Genomic DNA, 21,323 nt, shown 5'->3' on the forward strand with positions numbered 1-21,323 from the left:
TATCAATAATTTTTTATCACTAAAATCATTTAATTCGTGAAAAAAATCTAATGAAATGTTAAAATCATTGCATCCCCCCCCCCAATTTGTAAGAGTAATTCAGTCTTTGGGTGGTTTTGAGTAATTTTATGTTTTTCCACAATGAAAATCCAATGAAAGTGCAATGCAATTCCCCACTTGGGTTTAACTTTTTCCGCATTAGAGAATGCAGAAACAGAACGGAGATAAAAGAACAATGATGAGGGGAAAGCTATGGATTTTTTAAACAACTTTTACCAATTTAATCATTGAGTTTATTTTAATTCATACTCCTTGTCTTATTTAAAAGGTGTCTTATTGATTATTTTAGGTCTTTCTTTTAATTTCGACTTTTATTATTTAAAATTTATTATTAATATTACAAAATATATTTTAAAAATATTTAATTAATTAGTTTCAAAATATATATTTAAAATTTACTTTTTTAAATATTTAAAACAATCATTTTTAAAATTTTCGAATGAGAGACACTTTCAATAGAATCGAGGTAATATCATTTTTTTAATTTAATTTTTTAATCTTTTAAAAATTGTGATATTATGATTTGTTTAAAATAAACATTTTAACTCTCACAATATTATAAAAAAATATTTTCTTATTATATGTTTAAAATAAGGGTAATCTATGTCAAATACCACTCATCTTTATACTTGGGATCGAAAATGCCACTGACGTTTAAATTTTACCAATTTTAGCACAGACGTTTATGTTTCACTTCAATTTTGCCACTCCGCCGTTAATCCGTTAACGGCATGATGACATGACGTTCGAATGCCGTGACGGCGATGACATGGACTGTTTAGTAAAACGACGTAGTTTTGCCAATGACTATTTGTATTCCTAAAACGGTGTAGTTTTATAATTTTGTGTTTTATTATTCCCGAAACCCATTAAACAATTTATTAGTATTCCTAAAAAAAATTAAAACTTTGTGTTGGTTTCCCAAATACAACCCATCAGATGAATGAACCAGAAGTTTTCGTTCATTTGTACTCCAAAATAGTCTAAAAATTCTCTATCATTGAAAAACATTTCCTTCATTTCATCTGTCACTGCAAAAGCAAAATGAAGAAACGATTCTTGCGATCGAAAGAAATGCCGAGCATGAAATACGGTAATAGCGTTTGAAAAGCCACTGACGTTTTTTTTAAGATTTTTTTGAAATACTTTTAGAGATTTTTCTGAAATACTTTTAGGGTTTTTTTATGAAAACACTTTATCTCTAACTATTTGTTGTTTTCTTCGTTATTTATGTAACTTAAATATGGTTTTATTTCTGTTTTTGTATTCCAAAAGAGTCTAAAATATAATTGTTTTTGATTTCCCACATGATTTTTATTCCAGTGCATATATAATTGTATTTAATGCATAGTTGTTGTATTCCAAAAGAACTGACTGTTTTATGGCGGTGCATATCAATATAACTATTTGTTGTATTCGAAAAGAGTATAAAATATGATTGTTATTGCTTGCCCGCATGATTTTTATGCCGATGCATATGACTGTATTGAATGAATAGTTTATCCATATAAATGTATATTGCTGGATGTTGGGTATTTTTAAACTTTTTTTATGGTCGGTGGTTGTTGCATCAAATTTGCTGCATGTATGATTAATTGTTCTATAGTTGTCATCAATAGTGGTCCCAAATTTTAGTTTTTTACAAGTTAATGATGGTCCGTCTACTGGTTTTGTTTGCTATCAGTGTTGCAAAAGTAGTGTAAGGGGACCACCAGTATTGTAAAGTTAATTTTTAATGCTGACTGATTTTTTAATGCATTTTGACAGGTAGAGAATCTAAATATTTCACAATTGTTATGCACCATGGTGGTTTTATGGTAAATTCATCAGGTTTTAAATACACTGGAAAGGAGGTAAGTTTTATTGATATGTGCCATGTGGACAGTATGTCAATGCTTGAAATGTATGATTTTGTGGAAGAGTTAGGTTATTCTGGTTTGTGGAATTTGTTTTGGAAACAATCTGGGCATAAATTTACTGTTAAGTCATTAAGAACAAATTGTGATATCATTAGCATGTTAGAAGATATGCACATGAATAGGCACATTCATTTATACTTAGAAGAAAATGAAGCAAACTTCTCGAACGAAACCACTGAAACCAGATATCATAATACAACTGAAACTCATGAAACTGTTATAACTGAAATGCATGAAACTCATGAAACTTATGAAACATTCATGACTGAGTTAAACTCTGAAGAAGATACATAATATGTTGCTGATGACACTGATTCTTCTGTAAGTGGTTTTGAATACAGTGAAAATGATGTGAGTGAGGAAGAGGGGTCTGTACATGAGGTACATGTGGGTGTAGATTTTGAAAGAGATTTTAATGGGTTAAACAATAGAGATGAGGGAAATATTAATGCATCTTTGAATGATGAAAATGAAATTGATGGAGTAGAGTCATTGCATACTGAAATTGAATTTGATTCTGAGTCTGACTCTAATGGTCAAGGAAAACATAGATGTCCTGAGTTTAACGATGAAACTGATATGAAAAACCCACAGTTTAAAGTTGAAATGATTTTTGGTGATAAGTTGAAGTTCAAAGAGGTTGTCAGGCAGTATGGGATTAAGAATAGGGTTGATATCAAATTCAAAAGAACTAACAGGGTTAGGGTGCATATTGTTTGCAAGGAAGGGTGTCCATGGTATATTTGGGCATCAAAGGTTGATCGAAAATATAAAACAACACCTCATGGCAGATTAAGTCTTATGTAGGAGATCATAATTATTTGATGGGTTTTAAAAATAAAAATGCAACCTATAAGTGGATGGCTAAAACATATCTTAAAAAAGTTAGGGCTAATCCTCAGTACCCAATTACAACTTTAAGACATGATGTATTAGAAGATTATGTGTATAAAGTGTCATTGAGTAAATGCTTGAGAGCTAAGTACTTAGCTCTTGATATGGTCCTTGGGAGTCACAAGGGTCAATACTCAAAGATATATGATTATCTTGGAGAAATAAGGTCTTCTAATCCTGGAAGCACAACCATTCTAAAATTGGATAATAGGGTGTTTGAAAGAATGTACATATGTTTACAAGCATGCAAAGAAGGTTTCAAAGATTGTAGACCTATAATTAGCATTGATGGTTGTCACCTTAAGGGCTATTATGGAGGTACTCTTTTGGCTGCTGTTGGTATTGATGGTAATGACATCATCTATCCAATTGCTTATGCTGTTGTTGAGAGTGAAAATTAATCATCTTGGAATTGGTTTCTGTTACTGTTGGCAACTGATTTGGAGATTGAAACCTCCATAATATCACATTTATGTCAGACAAACAAAAGGTAATTTTGATTTACCCTTTAATTAATTATTCCTTTCTATTATGAACAATTTTTTTAATACTTTGTATCTTGTTTTTTAGGGACTGGTTGAGGCAATGATGCATGTTTTACCTAATGCTGAGCATAGGACTTGTGTGAGACACTTGTACTCCAAATTTAAGAATAATGCTTAATTCAAAGGAAAGAACTTAAAGGATGCACTGTGGAAGGCAACTAGAGCTACCTACAAAAAAGAGTTTGAAGATGCAATGGATAAACTGAAAGCATTATCAAAATCAGACTTTGATTGGTTGAATGCAAAAGACCCAACCCAATGGTCTAAATCTCATTTCTCCCCAAGGAGTAAATCAGACATGCTTCTCATCAATTTGTCTGAGTGTTTTAACAAGGTAAAATGAATAAAATTATTTAAATATGATTATATTATAATATGATTATAAGCCATTTTTTGGTTCTGTTACAAGAAGATCCTGAAGCTCGCGATAAACCAATTTTGACTTTAATTGAGATGATTAGGACCAAGATAATGGAAAATTTTGCCAAGAAAAATGAAGTTGCAAACAAGTACACTGGAAGTTTGTGTCCAAGAATCCAAAAGAAAATTAAACTTGCAATTCAACAATCCACTAGGTATTGTTAAACTATTTATTCTTACTAATGTGTAGGTACTGTTAAGTTTGTTTACAATTAAGTTATTTATTCTTGATTCATTTTTATGTGTAGGTGCTGGCCTACACACGCAGGAGGTCAAAAATATCAAATGTCTGCTGGACCATCTAACCAGCATGCTATTGATTTAGAAAATCATTCCTGCTCATGTAGGAAGTGGGATCTCACTGGTTTGTATCAAGTGTCTTATGTTACAATATTGTTCTCATTTACTTTATTAATTTAACCACTTTTATTTCTTTCATTGATAGGAATCCCATGCATAAATGTTGTTTCTGTAATGGTGTTAAATAATCAAAGGCCTGAAGCTTATCTTCACAACTCTTATTTTGTAACCACTCAACGAGAAATTTATAGTCACTTCATTCAACCCATGAGAGGCCCCAATCAGTGGCTAACTGACACCACTTATGAACCAGTTATACCACCAACAATTAGAAGACCACCAGGAAGACCTAAAAAAAGAGGAGAAAAGAAGCGAATGAGCCTACAAATTCTCATGCTACAATGAGTAAGAAAGGTCTGATGATGTATTGCTCCAAGTGTGGTCAACCAGGACACAACCAAAGGACTTGCAAAGGGATAGTTGGAGGCAACATGCTACCTAGGCGACCTAATTTCAACTCAACAAGGGAAACCAATGAAATAAGGGTTGAATCAAGGCACATTCGGAGAAAACTACATGTATATATTCTTATTCTTTTTTAACCTTATATCACAATTACAATTATGTTTTAAGATTTTGGTACACTTATGACTACAAGTTAGGAGAAGAACTACAACAAGGATTACACCATCATCAAAGGCTGCAACATCATCACAAGCTGTAACATCACAACCACCACCATCATCACAAGCTGAGCCTCCATTTGTCTTTATTCCTACTCCAGGCCACACATTTTATCCAACCAACCAGCAAACAGAAAATGTAATGTTAGTTAGATGGATGCCACCCTCACAAGAAGATGTAATTGCCAGCCAACAATTAAGCCAGTTAAGCACTATAACCCAGACTTCCCAAGAACAATGTTGAACTGTTTTTGCAAAATTACCAAGGATGTTATAGATTGATATTCTCCAATTTTATTTGGATGATTTCAGAACTTAGATACTTGGGTTGATATTTTGGATTGAATACTTAAGTTTATGAACTATGCTTTTGAACACATGTGTTTATTCACATTGATATTTTGTTTCATATTTTGCTGGGTTTTATAGGTTGATACTTAAGTGCTTATGTGCACTTTATGTTGTTGTACACATGTGTTGATTATCAACCATAACTCTTATTGAATGAAATTTATTTTGTTTATCATTCATGTTTGACATTTTAAACATAAAAAACTGTAAGCATCAAAGCACCAATACACCAAGTTTTTTAACAAACAAAGCTCAGTAGCTAATTTTATAAAACCATCTAACAAGCACCATTATATTTAACAAGCACAAACCCGTTAATCCTAAAATTTTCACCCTCAATTTTTCGTCCCATTACAAACCAAAATGTACTATCATCACAAATTCCACCCTAAGTATTTTTCACCATCACCATTTGTTTTATGTACTAACCTAATACAAACCCTAAAATAAAAACACCCCAAACAATTCTCTCATTCCTCATCCTAATTTCAATTGCTTTGATTTTCTTCAACAATCCCACAAGAACAACACGTGCTCGTGGAGTCATAAGAGGGTCAAACCAGCAAAAAAATCGACAACCGAATACAACCAAACTCCCATAGTTTTTACAGCCAAAAAATCTTCTCCCGGGATTATCATTGGACCATGATGTCCCCAGTTGAGCCGGATATCCACACCCAGAGACTGGATATGCAAGGGCTTGCTCCATTATTCTGCTTCTTCCACCGCCGAACTTCTTCCTATTTCTTCTGTTGCTGAAAATAAGAGGAGAAATGAAGCAAATGGGGTAATATAGGGTTAAATTAGGTATTTATAACACAAAATACCAATCAAATGCCAACAACGATCCTACGTGGACTAAAAAACTTTAATAAACCGTCAATGTCATCGCCGTACACGGCATTTGAACGCCATGTCATCGTGCCGTTAATTGATTAACGACAGAGTGGCAAAATTGAAGTGAAACATAAACGTCCGTGCTAAAATTGGAAAAATTAAAACGTCAGTGACATTTTCGATCCCGAGCATAAATATGAGTGGTATTTGACATAGATTACCCTTAATATAAATATTTAACTCTTATAATTTTATAATATAACCTCTAACAAGACTCATATAATCTGTAAGAGTCAAAATCAATTTATAAACGATAACATCAATCAACTCTACCTATTCTTTCAATATATTGGTAAACTATTATAACTCTATGTCTAACTGTAACCCTTACAACTCAAATCGAAAAAAGAGATAATCTCTCGTTCATTCATCTCTTATCTACCTCATAAAACATAACATTTTAAAATTAGCCAAAGATTGTCTAGTTACTGATTGTAGTTCCGCTTAAATTAAAAGAGATGAATCGAGTATAATCGATTTAGCTCATTTGTTTACAACAATAATTATTGAAGTGAACGTGGATAAAATAACCAATATCACCCCTACTTCCGTCTAAAAATTATTTTTTTGATAATTTTATGACCTTTTGTTTTTCGAGTGAAAACGGGCGTGTTAAGAAGTGACGCACTACACTGCAACCCACGGTCATCTTAAAGGTGGGCCCTAATTTGATGACGTGGACATCTAAAGCTGGACAGTGGTCCCCTTCTTTCTTTGAAGGTGGGCCCTTCTAACACTTGTTTCAGGCATCTTAATTGGATATAGCAATAGTAGTTTCTCTTTTTTTTTTAAATTACAACCTACGGTCATCTATTTTAGAGATTTTTATACTTTGGTCAATCAAATAAAAATATTCATTTTAATCATCTATTTTGACACTTCTTTGAAATTGATTTTTAAGTTAATTAATATTTTTTAACAGTTTAAAGTGATTATAAGGTAATATACATTCAATATTTTCTTAGTCTTATGATAATACACATACACACTCTGTAAATATAATTTATTCGAATTAGAATCCTCCAAGAAGAATAATATTCCTTTTACCAATAAGACTATTCAATATGCTCAACTAATTGGTATTTTCATGTCAACTCCTTTGCATGTAGTCTTATGATGTATGCATACAATTATGGATAGGCATGTTTTTGATCAGCTTAAACTCTATTGAGTATTATATTTTTTATACGTTATTGATATGATTTAGGTTTAGGGAGACTTCGTCCAATTCTAAAAATTCAGTAAATAAGAAAACATAAAGAACATAAAGAGATTATTATTATTATTGCATTCATCATAGATTTATAAGATATAATCATCCTATTATCTCATATCAATGATTTTTCATTATGAACCTGTATTCAACTTCATGTTATATTTAAATCTATTTTTTTGATAAAGAACTAATCTTATAAAATCATTTCAGATCGAAATTTATCGTGGACCACATATCTTTGAATTTGTTGGGTTAGTGCAGAAATTTGTGTCAGGATATGTGAACATAAAAAGTTATATTAAAATTTTAAGGGGTGTAAGATTATAAAATCTCAAGGGGTGCGAAATTAAATAAGTCATATAAAATACAAAGAAAATATCTAAAATATAAGAGATTTTAAAAATTTTAGGAGGTGCGATCTTACCTCCTCAGTCCATCCCTGGTTAGGGGCATAGGGAGAATAAATATCAAGTTGCTCTCAAAATTACGATGGTTAGTGATAGAGTTAAAAAATATTTTTGAGGACAATAAACATATATATTAATAATATAAAGGGGGTGTATGACAAATACCTGATAGTTGGTAGTTGATTCCAGTAGCTGGTTTGATCAACTGATTTGATTAGCTAATTTGAGAAACTGATTTGATTAAATATTTATGTAGAAGTGTTTGATAAAATTTAGCTGATAGTTGATATGGATAAAATCACAAATAAGTGTATGATACATTTAGTTGTTAAGTACATATGTTTTATAATACTTTAGTCTTTATTGGGGTGAAATTATTCGGATAAAATTCTTTTGACAATGAATTAAAAATCCCTTAGTGAATTTTTTTTTGAAAATTTTGAATATATATTTTTTAAATTTAATATTTACAAATATTAACATCGTGAGATTGATACATATTATTAACCTTGTATAAATATCAACACTACATTTTTCTTTCATTCATGTTTTGCTATTTTTTTTAACTAAAATATTTGAGAATCTACAACTAAAAATAGAATAATAAAATAAAATTTCACTAAAAGATATTAGGATGGATGTTATTTCATTAGATTAGGTTTATGTCGGTGATATAATTATGAAAATAATAAAGTCAAATATGTCATTTAACATCTTATTTTACAATCAGCTCCCCAAGCCGTTGGATTTTTTAACGTTTTCATTTTCAGTTTATTTTGCACAATAAATTATTTCAAAAAGATGTTTACCAAATACTAAAAATGGAGGATTTCATTACCAATCAATTATTTATGCTCAAATAAACTAAAAATTTCTCAAAATATTATTTACCAAACCTCCCAAATATTTTATAACGCGAACACATATATTAATAATACAAATATATTTATATTATCATCCTAAAAATACAAGTGAAAATATAATTTTAAGATTAACTCAATAAATAAATAACAAAATAAAGTAAAAGTAAAGCTTTGTTATAAAAAATAAGTGTAATTAATTATAAATCAATTACCTTAAGTTAATAAGGTAAAAAAGATCTACCGTGTGAATCATAAGACTGCAAAAACAATATAAGCCAAAGAGACCTATATCTTCGAATTGGATGAACATGACACGTGGCAAATGGGGGGGGGGAAGAAAGAGATAAAAAGATAAAATTTTAATAACAGTAAAAGCTTAGTCAGTGAAGAATATAACTGGACAGAGAGAAAATAGTCGAACTGTTCACATCAAAATCAGAGCTCATTCCCCAATAATAATTGTAATTTGAATTAAACAAAAACTAAAAATATAATTTTTATCTATTATGGTAATTATACTAGTTAAAAATTATAAAGATAATTGGCTTATTTACAAAGAAATTATTAATATTCTTTTTAGGAAAAAATTATTGTAAAAACTATTACAATAAAAATAAAATTAAAAAATACATTAAACTGGGTTTTTAAAATAAATTATACAAAACATTTAAAAAAATTGGATGAGAAATTGATTGTGTAAGGAATAAGATAGAGTTTGTGGGCAGTTTTTTTTACTATTAAAAACAAAAGTTAAAAGTAAAAAAAATAATATATATATATATTTTAACTTCTGACATGTGCTTAGAGTAGATTTGGATATGTGGAGTTAGTTAACTTCATGTGTGTGCTGGATCCACACTTTTAAATAAAAAAAATTAAAAGAAATTTCAATGAATTATTTTATTTGAGGGAAAAAACCCAAAACTTAAAGACGAGACATGCAAATCTCTTCGTCTTCAATCTCTGTTAAGGGAAATTCTTTCCTTTTCACTTCAAATCTTTAACTTATCAACTTTGGGTTCTTTCAGTTTTCAACTATGCATCAAACTATCAATCTGCTTAGTTCTTGTATAAGCACGTGAAAACCAGCATCTTTCTGCAATTTTTTTCTCCTTTTTCTCTGTGTTGGAATTTGGATCAGGATTTTGAGAGATGAATACAAGTAGTGGAAAGGGATATATGTCAACAGCCAGCTCTAGTGCTGGCTGGAAAGCTGGAGGCGCTGTTGCTGCTGATCAGTTTCCTGCTGGTTTGCGTGTTCTTGTTGTTGATGATGATCCTACTTGTCTTATGATCTTGGAGAAGATGCTGAGAACTTGTCTCTACGAAGGTATTTCTTCCCCGGGTCGTCTTTGAATCTTTTGTTTGATTACTAATTTTTTATTTTTGGAGCCATGATTTTGTGTTTTTGATTTCTCGTTGTGAATTGGGTTGTTTTTCTTGTTCTTGATTTTGTTGAATTTTATTTCTGGAAAAACAAAAGGGGGAAGAAATGGATCTTTGTTTCCTAGATTTGGCAATAGTTTTTTTTAGTACTCTGAGCTATGATTTTTGTGTCAGTTTGTCTTGATCTTGTGGATATTTGAAACGCGGATACATCTTGTTTTAAGCTTTAGGGGTTGATTTTCATTTGATTTGTGACGGTTTTATTTTTCAGTTACCAAATGCAATCGAGCAGAGACTGCATTATCTATGCTAAGAGAGAACAAAACGGGTTCGATATCGTTATCAGCGACGTCCACATGCCGGACATGGACGGATTCAAGCTTCTCGAGCATATCGGTTTAGAGATGGATCTCCCTGTTATCAGTAAGCACACATTCTTATCATAGTTCATAGATGTTTGATATCAAGATATAACCTCTATGAATTCGAAATTTTCATGTGATTTCGACTTGTATTTTCTGCAGTGATGTCTGCCGATGATGGAAAGCATGTTGTTATGAAGGGTGTTACCCACGGTGCCTGCGATTACCTAATCAAACCGGTTCGTATCGAGGCGCTGAAGAACATATGGCAGCACGTGGTTCGGAAGAGGAAGAACGAATGGAAGGACTTTGAGCAATCGGGAAGTTTAGAGGAAGGAGATCAGCAGCTAAAACAATCAGAAGACGCTGGTTACTCTTCCTCGGCTAATGAAGGGAACTGGAAAAGCTCGAAACGTAAGAAGGATAATGAAGATGAAACCGACGAGAGGGATGATACATCAACGCTAAAGAAGCCGAGGGTTGTTTGGTCTGTTGAGCTTCATCAACAGTTTGTCGCAGCAGTTAATCAACTAGGCATTGACAGTATGAGTTTTTTATTCCATTTCTTTCGATTTTGATGAAATGCTTTTTAAATTAATTTCAAGCACTGCTGTCTTTTCTCTTGTATGATTTTTCTGGTTGATCTTCTAATATAGAGGCTGTCCCGAAGAAAATTTTGGAGTTGATGAACGTTCCTGGACTGTCCAGAGAAAATGTTGCCAGCCACCTTCAGGTAGGTTGCAGTTCACCAAATGCCTGAACTCTTTACTTGCCTGCATTTGCATTTTATAAATTCTGATTACTATTACGTTGTTATCTTGTGATCAGAAATATCGCTTGTATCTTAGACGGTTGAGCGGGGTATCGCCTCACCCGAGTAATCTGAATAACTCTTTTATGAGCCCCCAAGATGCAACTTTCGGGTCACTTTTTTCGCTTAATGGGCTCAGTCTTCAAACTCTTGCCGCCACTGGTCAGCTTCCTGCACAAAGTATTGTCACACTCCAAGCAGCAGGGCTTGGTCGGTCGACAGGTAAATCAGGCTTACCTGTGCCTCTCGTTGATCAAAGAAACATTTTTAGCTTTGAAAACCCGAAGTTAAGATTCGGAGAAGGGCAGCAACATGTGAACAATAATAAGCAAATGAATTTACTACACGGAATTCCGACAACCATGGAACCGAAGCAGCTTGCTGGGTTGCACCATGGTTCCCAATCAATGGGAAACATGAATATGCAAGTCACTTCCCATGGTCAGCAAAGTAGCCAAAATAATCCCCCATTGATGCAAATGGCTCAGCCACAGGCTAGAGGGCAGATGCTCAATGATTCCAGTCTCGGTCATGCTCCGAGACTTCTCTCACCAATGGGGCAGCCTATATTATCCAACGGATTTGCTGCCAATGTCTCTACAAGAAACGGAATTCAAGAAAATATCCGAGCCCCTAGTTATAATCCAGTTTCGCAGAACTCTTCAATGTTGAATTTCCCCATGAATCACGCTTCGGAACTACCCAGTAACAGTTTCCCTCTTGGAAGTACACTGGGGATTTCTAGTCTCACACCCAAAGTAGATTTTCAGGAAGATGTTAACTTGGATATCAAAGGATCAGTGGAATTCATTCCGAGTTACGATATATTTAACGATTTGAATCAACATGAGCCCCAAAGTTGGGAGCTGCAGAATGCAGGGAAGACATTCGATGCCTCTTGTCATTCAAACTCTCTTCAAGGCAACCTCGGTCACGCTCAATCAGTTTTAGTTCAACAAGGATTTTCGTCTGATCAAGTGAACAGACAGAACAGGAGTGCAACCGTCGTAAGCAAGGCAATGTTTTCATCAGGAGATATTACAGGGCACGTAAATGCTCAAAATGGTAATCAACATCTCAGCAAGGCAATGTTCTCATCCGGAGATAGATCAGGGCATGTAAATGCTCAAAATGGTAATCAACATCTCAACTCCCATCTCGTCGATGGTACCGTAAAGGTCAAGTCCGAGACCCCTACCAGTCTATACCCTGATCACTTCAGACAAGAGGATCTCATGAGTACTCTTCTGAAACAGGTTGGTTTCCTTTTCCTATTCATTAACGTACATGAATCAATGGGGATTGTTCACTAAACATTCGGTGTGTTTCATTTTCCTGGCAGCAAGACACGGTCGCATCAGCTGAACACGAGTTCGATTTTGACTGTTATTCCCTCGACAATATTCTGGTGTAAGGCAACTTCCATTCTCAAGTCCTCTTTGTGAATCAACGGGGATATTCAGTCGACACTAAACTGCATCTTCATTCTGTGAAAATCATGTTGTGCCAGTTCGTTTTGAACATAACAGGATTGGGAAAACGGATAATTCCGGATCGATCCTTTACCATTGGACGATAATTACAACGTTTGTAAGATACGTCCGCATGATACGCAAAGGCGATCATGCGGAATTTTTATTGCTTTTTCGGTAATGAAATCTTGTAGGAGAAGGGGAAAAAACTAACTTTTGGGTGCTTTTCTAAGCATTGTTTTTAGTCATGAGCAGATCATAGGAGACTTATTTTTCTAACTCTGATAACAGATGAAGTTTGATCTATTATTTTGGTTTCCATTTTTATATTTGTTGTGCACATTCTATCGCTTATATTCGGAATTCGTGATTGTCTTGCTCCCTACTACACTCAACTCGAACACCTATATCCGATTCTTTCAACTCGAACTCAATTTAATTCGATTATCTCGACTCGAACCCTATAGGAAAGTGTCACCATTCCATGAATATAAATGGTGGAATTAATGGGATTTCTTTTATGTCAATTTAGTGAAACATATCGGGATAGTTGAAACCTGACAATTCACCTAAGAATTATGAATACAGTGTCGTTGTTGCTAAAGAAAATTGTGGGTATTATTCCTTAAATTTTACTCAACACCATTGTTTTAGCAATTGTAACCAATGTATTCTTTTGTTTTTCAAAAGAACGGGAGTCGTTGAAATAAAAGAATCAATTTAGTGGTTACCACCATCATGTAAAGCGTTCGAGTCAGTTTGAATATTTTTAATTGTTTTAAGAAGGGTAAATTACGCGTTTAGTACCTAAATTATTATCAGTTTTTGTCAATTTTAGTACATAAACTTTCTGTTTTTAAAATCATGCCTAAAATTTATTTTTTGTTTCATTTTAGTACCCTACTGTAAAAAAAATTAGTTTTTGTTTTAATTTTCGTACTCGTTCAAAATTTAACGTTAAGTTTTGAAAAAAATTGAAAGTTTAGGTACTAAAACAGGCAAAAACTGATTACTAAACGTGTTAAGCTTTTAGCGACGAGTTACTAAAATAAAATAAAAACTAACATTATATATGATTTTAAAAAAATTGAAATTTAGGTACTAAAACAGGCCAAAATTAAAAGCTTAGGTACTAAATGTGTATTTTACCCTTAAAAAAAATATTGAGTGAACTTGTTTGTGGCTTGGTAAATCTCAATCTTTACCATACAATTCATCTTATCTCATTTGAGTCATCGTATTAGACCCTCGATAATCTCTTTTAAAAATCACGAAATCACTCAAAATTTTCAATTTTTTTTTGAACCTCAATCTACGCTATCTATTGTTAGATGACCTTTATATCTAAATATGTTCTTTCTCTTACCAACGACGGCTCCTCCAACGTTGAAATATCTAGGAAATGCACAAAAGTCTTAACAAAATTAATCAAGTGACTCAATTCTAACTTTTTGAAATACGATGACCCGTTTGTAAAGATACGAAAAATAAAATGACATGTTTTGTAATTTCACCAACAAGAGATTTAACAACATATTGACTTGATTGCTACACCGATTAATCAAATGGCTTGGTTATAAATTTTTAAACTATGGTGAGCTATTTACAAACCTACTAATAATAAAGTGATCTGTTTACATAATTTACCCTACATTGAGCATCATTAATTTACAAAGATTCAAGATGATTTGACTTTCAAATTGACCCATCAAAAAGAAGAAGAAAAAAAGAGAACAAAAGGGACCGACGCTCTTTCACGTTGTCTTTTTCTAGACATTTGGATTATCATTATGGTCACGAGCCACCCCTAGCGGGCCCCACTCCTTATATTTTGTGCAAAATTAAAGAAAAGGGCTTTGAACTCTTCCTATATTTCTTAAACCACCCACCGAACCAGCCTGGAAAGTTCGTCCATTTCACCTCCAAAATCAGCTTTACCGTTTAGCAGATGGATTTACTTAAATACCCATAGGTTTAAATCCAATTTTTTTTATAAAAAATAATGTTTTATTATTATTAAACTATTTGACGAGTTCTATATTTCAATAATAATTGAAGATAAATAAATATTGTATTTGCATTTAAACACGTCGCGAAACATAACAATACATTAATTAGTATGGTCGTGTAATTTAAATAAAAGTGTAAAAAGTTCATGGACCGGTAGTTTTTTTTATCGTATACCTAGTGACGAAATTCATCTTCATTCATTAAAGAATTCGATTTCAAAAATCTAAATTTATTAAAGATTTTAAAAAAATAAATTTATAAAAGAGTGATATATAAATATATTTTAAAAATTATTTAACATTTTTAAAAGAATGTCACGATTTCATTATTTAAAACGCATGTAAAATTTTATATTAAAAGAAGTAAATTTTAAAATATATTGATAAAATAATTTAGTTATATAGAAAAATTAAAATTTTAACGACTGTTATCTCAAATTCACAACACCTGATCGATCAAGGATGGATGGTGAGACGTCTCTCATTCAAAAAAAATATCAATTAAACTAAGGTAATTACAAAGTAATATCATATTTAAATATTCTCAACCATTTGATAATAAACGTTCAATCATCACGATACATCCACTAGTGTATGAACTCATTCCCTCCAGGAACCACAACAATTCATTTAACTACCGAGGTAAGTTGGTTTATGCTCTCTCCTTAAAAATTTCAAATTATCATATATATTTTTTTAATGATAATCTGTTTCCGTCCTATATGATTTTATGAGTTTGTCTCCATATTAAAATTTTAGAAGTTCAATCATAGGGATGATAACGGGTCGAGCTTTTGGTCAATCTCACCCAAAAAATATGCATCCTTCACCCAAATCCGACATGACCTGAAAATTATAAATCATCCACACGGCTCTGATCCTACTTGAATTTTTAGAGTATAAATTCGACTTGACCCGACCTAACTTGACTTGATAAAAAATAATAATTTAATTAAAATAATAATAATTTTTAAATAAATTACATTATTATCTTCAATCAAATTGGGATGGAGTTTTTTTACCCTTCACCCGAACCTGAACCCGACTCGGTCTCACACCTTCAAAAAGTCTGACCCGTCCCAAACCTAATTTTTTTTTAAATTGACCCTATTAAATCGAGTCAAATTAGAACCGTTCAATTTCAAATTAGTTATCATTCCTCTTTACTCCTAATATAAAATCATACACCCTTATCTATCCTCGATCCATCCTGCCATTAATCCCCGTTACGTTCGGCAGGTGCGTGTATCCTAAATAAGTCTCATTTATTCACATGGACAACATTTATGTCCTCACAGCACCTAATTTTGTTTCTTTCTTTGTTCTTATTGATAGGTAAGAGCAAGTCCACTCAAGGCGCAATTAATCACATTATTGCATGAAATCAAAGGTTTTCCAACATTTTACAATGGACCAATTGCATTGCTATTACCAATATTTAATTGTTAAACCTTAATTTATAACGAACATTAATTATTTCAAAAAATATAATAAATTAATAATTATAATATATTGTTAATCAATTTTATTTTATTTTTGGTAAAACAACCACGTTTATTTCGTTAAGTCTAAAACACCAGAACAATTTTACCACGGAATAAACGTGGTTCTTTTGGCAAACCTTCATCTTCTCACTATGATAAAAATCATAACATATCCAATATTAAACTAGAATATTTTTTTCTTAAAAAATAGAATAATTGTGAAAATAATTTATACATGCAATTTAAACCATATACAATTTATAATAATATAATAGTCAAATTCAAATGATCAAAAATTCAAAATGTGCTATTTAAATTCATTTGAATATCTTATTATTTACCAAAATTATTTTGTGTATGTTTTTTTTATATAAAACTATTTTGATTTACATTTTATATAACATAGTTTTATTTTATTTTAAATTAAATTTTAGTGTACTTTCGATATCAATGCGATTAGATTATATATAATAATTCATTTTGATTATTAATATTATCAGGGTAAAGTAAACAAATAGTCTCCCGAATATAGGATACTACCTTATTAAGTCTCTCGGCTATAAATGTTATAAAATTGTTATCTAACTATTCATTATATTATAAACTTATCAATTTTTCGCCAGAAATTTGATGATATTTTGAGTTGAACGTTAACATGCTTACTGTGATACGAAAAAAATATGATCTTAGTATCTCAAACGACTATCATATCTCAATTATCATGTTAACATCCAGTTTAGACAATTGACAAAATTTTTTTTTATAGAAAATGACGAGTTTGAAATATAATGAATATATGAGTGATCATTTTGTAACTTTTTATTGGTCAAAAAACTTGAAAAAAAAATTAACTTTTAATAATTATATACTTAATAAAACAATATTCTATAATCAATAAACAATTTGTGTAAATGAGAATTCATGAACAATAAAGAAAGCTACTCAATTGGCCAAAAGAACCACGTTTAGCTTGCGTTTTCTTTAGAATGAAAGGGAAATAAAATTCTAATAGAATGAAGACGAGTACTCATAAGTTTCTAACACATGAATAAAAAAATATAAAAGAATAAAAAATTTAAGAATATAAAAATAAATAATTTGATTAATTGACGAAATACAATTAAATATGACAATCGAAATAAACAATATTAAAATTGTCAAACTTAGTATATTTTAACTCATTAGCACGAATAATTATTATAAAAATATATACTTAACACAAACTGTCATTTATTTTTAAGGTTTGTTTTTCATGGTATATCATATATATTGTCATAACCATTTTTTTGGAAAAAACAATTAAATATTATTTTAAAAAATGATTATGACTTTTTATTTGGAAAAATTGATGATTTAGAATTGATTTGAATTAAATTGGAAGAGTCTCTATCGACCTTTGAGTTAGGTAGGTCGAATATCTAGAAACGTCTTTTTAAATTTTTTTTAAAGGAAAATCATTTTTTAGAAAAAAATCGGTATGTGTTTACCAAAAACTCGATTTACGGGTCCGGGAGTCGGTTACGCGTGGGGAAGGATTAACACCCCCACAACACCCAAAATTAGTATTTAAATCGCTTACATTTTCGTAAATGGTGGAAAAATATAAATCGAAAATAAAGTTAGAATATGATCCATTTATTAAAGTTGAATTAATTTGCTTCGAATTGATTAATTAAAGAAAATTCTTTAACTTGAAAAGAAATATCGAGATTAGCAATCATCCGTCTGGAAATCTATCTCACCTATTTCTTATCTGTAAAGAATATTTCCTCTCCGATTTAAAAACGTGAATCGAATATAAAATAAACATCGAATTTCGCAAAAAACATAAATTACCATTTAAATAAAAATGCATTTGCATTATTTGAATAAATAAAAAATTTAATTAGCAAAATAAACTAGATATATTTCAAGTTCTCATTTCGTTAAAATGCCTTATCGGATCGCATCACTTCAACCAAGTGGTGCTTTTCACGCTCATTCTACAAATCGAGTTCTTGAAAGTATTCGAATATCTCATCAATAAATAAAATATACAAATGGAAACAAATGCAGTTGGAAATATACAAAGTAAAATATTTACATAATAGAACTAATAATTATTTAATACAAATACAATACAAAAACTACAATACTTAAAAAATTATTCATATATAAAGGACTAAAATAAAAATAAGCGAACATTACAAACCAAAATAAAATACCAAAAATAAGCATTTAAGGGACCAAAGTATGATTAACAAAAATTTAAAGGGTTGAATAGTAAATGGATAGAAAACTAGATCCACCATCAGATACAGTAAATAATATGGGTACCAGAAATGAAAATAACCCAAAAATATTATTAAGGACCAAAATAAGCTTAAATAGAAACATGAAAGTGAAAATAATAATTAAACCAAATGTAACGCAATGACTAAAATGAAAGATTTACAAATGTCGTGGCCAAATTCGAACATCAAAGAAAATATCATAACACAGGAAATCAGTGACTAAAACAAAATAATCGCAAACATTGTAACCAATGTCAAATAAGAGAAAAAATATGATACAAAGGATGGTGACTTAAATATTAATGTGAGAAATTAAATGCTTGAAAAGACATAATACAAAGCTTTGATTAATGGCCAAAACAAATTGATACAAACGACCAGGAGCCTAAAATGCTATTAGCCCATGCGCGAAAATACGCTGAGCACCCCACATGACGTCGTTTTACACTTTATATATATATATATATATATATAATCACATAAGCCAAAACCCTAACCCTTCTTCATTTGCTTCCTTTCTTAAACAGAGAGGAGAGAGAGAGTCATCAGAACTCTCTTAACTCTCTCATTGGAGAGAGAGGAAACCTCGTTCTTCGACGGAGTTCACAGCAGCCCACAGCGGCGGGAGGAATCAAACTACCCAAAAACGCTCCCTAAGTTCCCATTAGTCCTAATCTTAAACCCTCATAGCCTAAAATATAGCCTAGACCCTTAGATCTGATGATTTACCCTTTGGAAAAAAATGAACAACATTGACTCTTGGGCTCTCCAAACTGCTAACTGAGGTACGTTACTCTCATTCACTTTAGTTTTTCTTTTTTGGCTGTTGGTTCTCTTAGATTTTTCATCTCGATTTTTTCTAAATCTTCTTTAGGTTGTTTTTCTTTTGTTTTCTTCTTTTCTCTTGCTCCAATGCTTTTTTTTTTTTGATTGCTTTTTCTTTTATGGTGAGGGCTTCTGTTTCTAAAGACATAGGGTTTGAGTGCCCTAGATTAATAGTCTCGATTTCTTCGGGATTTCTTTTGATTTGCTCTGATATTTATGCCATTTTCTTTGTTGATTGATATGTTGTCATTGTAGGTATGGCTCGAGGATGATGGCGGCTCGGGAAATAATCAGCCACGGCTCACGCGACTGGGGAGTAGGGTGGTGAAGTCTCACGCGCCGATGAGAGTTGAAGAGTCGGCGGCGGCTGAGCTGATGTTAGGGGATTAGAATGAAAACCCTAATCTTCTTAGGGTTATTGAGTTGGGCTGATTTGGGTCAGATTGTGTCTGCTGGCCCGGTGCTTGGGTATCGGGTCTGCTGAGTGGGTTAATTATTATAGCTGGCTTGGGCTTGGGTGTTGGTTCTTGTAAACTAGGCTTCGACCAATGGGTTTGGTCTTGTATTTGGGGTGTTAGGTCACTTGTAACTTGGGCCTTAAGGTGGGTTGGTTGGCCTGCAAAAAAAGTGAATGTAAATATAAATAATAATAATAATAATAATAATATAATTTCAAGACCCGAAAAAATGGGTCTACAGATGCCCCTCTTTGCACATTCTTATATTAACAAGAATAGGGCAAAGATGAAAAAAACCAATTTTTGTTCGATTCTCCTTTTTTGCTTTGAAATTTGATATGTTTGTTTTGGGGACGACACTACTCATACATGTAAGAGTTATGGTCGTCTAAGGTTGACATGACTCCTACGTGATGAGGAGATCTGGTCGGTGGATGACACGGTTCCTACGCGATGAGGACAGATGGCCATCTTTAGGAAGGTGATAACACGATTCCAACGTGATGAGGATGATGGTTATCTAGGGGCACACTCCAACGTGATGAGGATATCTGGTCGGTGGATGAAACGGTTCCTACGTGATGAGGAATTGGTTATCTAGGGGTGACACGGCTCCAATGTGATGAGGAGGTCTGGTCGGTGGATGACATGGTTCTACTGATGAGGACGTTGGTTATCTAGGGGTGACACATCTCCTACGTGGAGGAGGCCTGATCAGTGGATGACATGATTCATATGTATGAGGACGACTGATTATCTAAGGGTGCATGGCTCCTACGTAATGAGGAGGTATAGTCGGGATGACACAGTTCCTATACGATAAGGACTATTGGCCATCTTTAGGGATTTATTTCAAGAACTGTCTCAAGGGAGACAAAACTTTGTTCAAGGAAACAAACTCAAAGATTTGTGTTTCAAGAGAAATTGTCTCAAGGGAAAAAATTCGTTTCAAGGGAAATGATCTCAAATATGGGTGTTTCAGGAGAAACTGTCTAAGGGAGACAAAACTTGTTTCAAGGGAAACAAAACTTGTTCAAGGGAAACAAATTAAAAGGTTGGCATTTCAAGGGAAACCGTCTCAAGGGAGACAAAACTTTGTTTCAAGAGAAACAACTTCAAAGTTTATCTTTAGGAAGACTGTCTCATGTGAGACAAAGTTTGTTTGAGGAAAACAATCTTAAGTGAGATCAACTTTGTTTCAAGTGAAACAAACTCGAAATTTGTACCTCAAAGGAAAAATGTCTCAAGCGAGATGAAATTTGTTTTGAGAAAAATTTGTCTCTAGCAAGACAAAATTTGTTTTTAGAAAACTGTCTCAAGAGACTAATTTTTTTTATTAGAAAAACTGTCTCAAGCGAGACGATACTTTGTTTCGAGTGAAACATCTCAAAGGCTACAAATAATCTATTTGTTCCTACGTGGAGGGAATGCCTTCAAAGATCTGATCGTTCACTTTAGGATGTTGAATCTCCAAATATGCCCTAACATCGATGTTGAATCCAAAGGTGCCCCACCATTCACTATTTCTTGCTTCAACACTGATTCTAAGCATGAACTTTGTGTCTGAGAGCCACATGCCATCTACCAAGATCTAGTCCAGAGAGATTGTCTTGTTTGAAAATCATTTTCTTCTTCTTTATTTTCAAACTCTGAAAATATCAATTAAAAGGATGTTGAAAAATGTTTAA

The 21,323-nt window shown here is 32.2% G+C and overlaps 2 protein-coding genes across 3 annotated transcripts; both read left to right on the forward strand.

The window, feature by feature from the left end:
• The first annotated feature begins 1,494 nt into the window (after nucleotides 1–1,494).
• On the forward strand, nucleotides 1,495–3,274 carry LOC120192029. The gene is made up of 4 exons (XM_039194885.1): nucleotides 1,495–1,543; nucleotides 1,828–2,077; nucleotides 2,321–2,716; nucleotides 2,869–3,274. The coding sequence occupies exons 1-4, from the start codon at nucleotides 1,495–1,497 to the stop codon at nucleotides 3,272–3,274; spliced, it is 1,101 nt and encodes a 366-aa protein (XP_039050816.1).
• Nucleotides 3,275–9,740: 6,466 nt separating this feature from the next.
• Nucleotides 9,741–12,891, forward strand: LOC120192141 (two-component response regulator ARR2-like). Of its 2 annotated transcripts, none has more exons than XM_039194987.1 (6): nucleotides 9,741–9,885; nucleotides 10,213–10,364; nucleotides 10,466–10,846; nucleotides 10,960–11,036; nucleotides 11,132–12,370; nucleotides 12,457–12,891. In XM_039194987.1, exons 2-6 carry the CDS (start codon nucleotides 10,220–10,222, stop codon nucleotides 12,526–12,528), a joined length of 1,914 nt encoding a protein of 637 aa, XP_039050918.1. In that variant the 5' UTR covers nucleotides 9,741–9,885; nucleotides 10,213–10,219; the 3' UTR covers nucleotides 12,529–12,891. The 2 variants fall into 2 exon arrangements, with proteins under 2 accessions (XP_039050918.1, XP_039050910.1); XM_039194979.1 differs by lacking the exon at nucleotides 9,741–9,885 and having other exon boundaries at nucleotides 10,258–10,364; nucleotides 11,132–12,130; nucleotides 12,200–12,370.
• The last annotated feature ends 8,432 nt before the right edge of the window (nucleotides 12,892–21,323 follow it).

Source organism: Hibiscus syriacus, unplaced genomic scaffold, assembly GCF_006381635.1.
Source record: "Hibiscus syriacus cultivar Baekdansim isolate YM2019G1 unplaced genomic scaffold, ASM638163v2 tig00004198_pilon, whole genome shotgun sequence".
NCBI classification, from domain to species: domain Eukaryota; kingdom Viridiplantae; phylum Streptophyta; class Magnoliopsida; order Malvales; family Malvaceae; genus Hibiscus; species Hibiscus syriacus.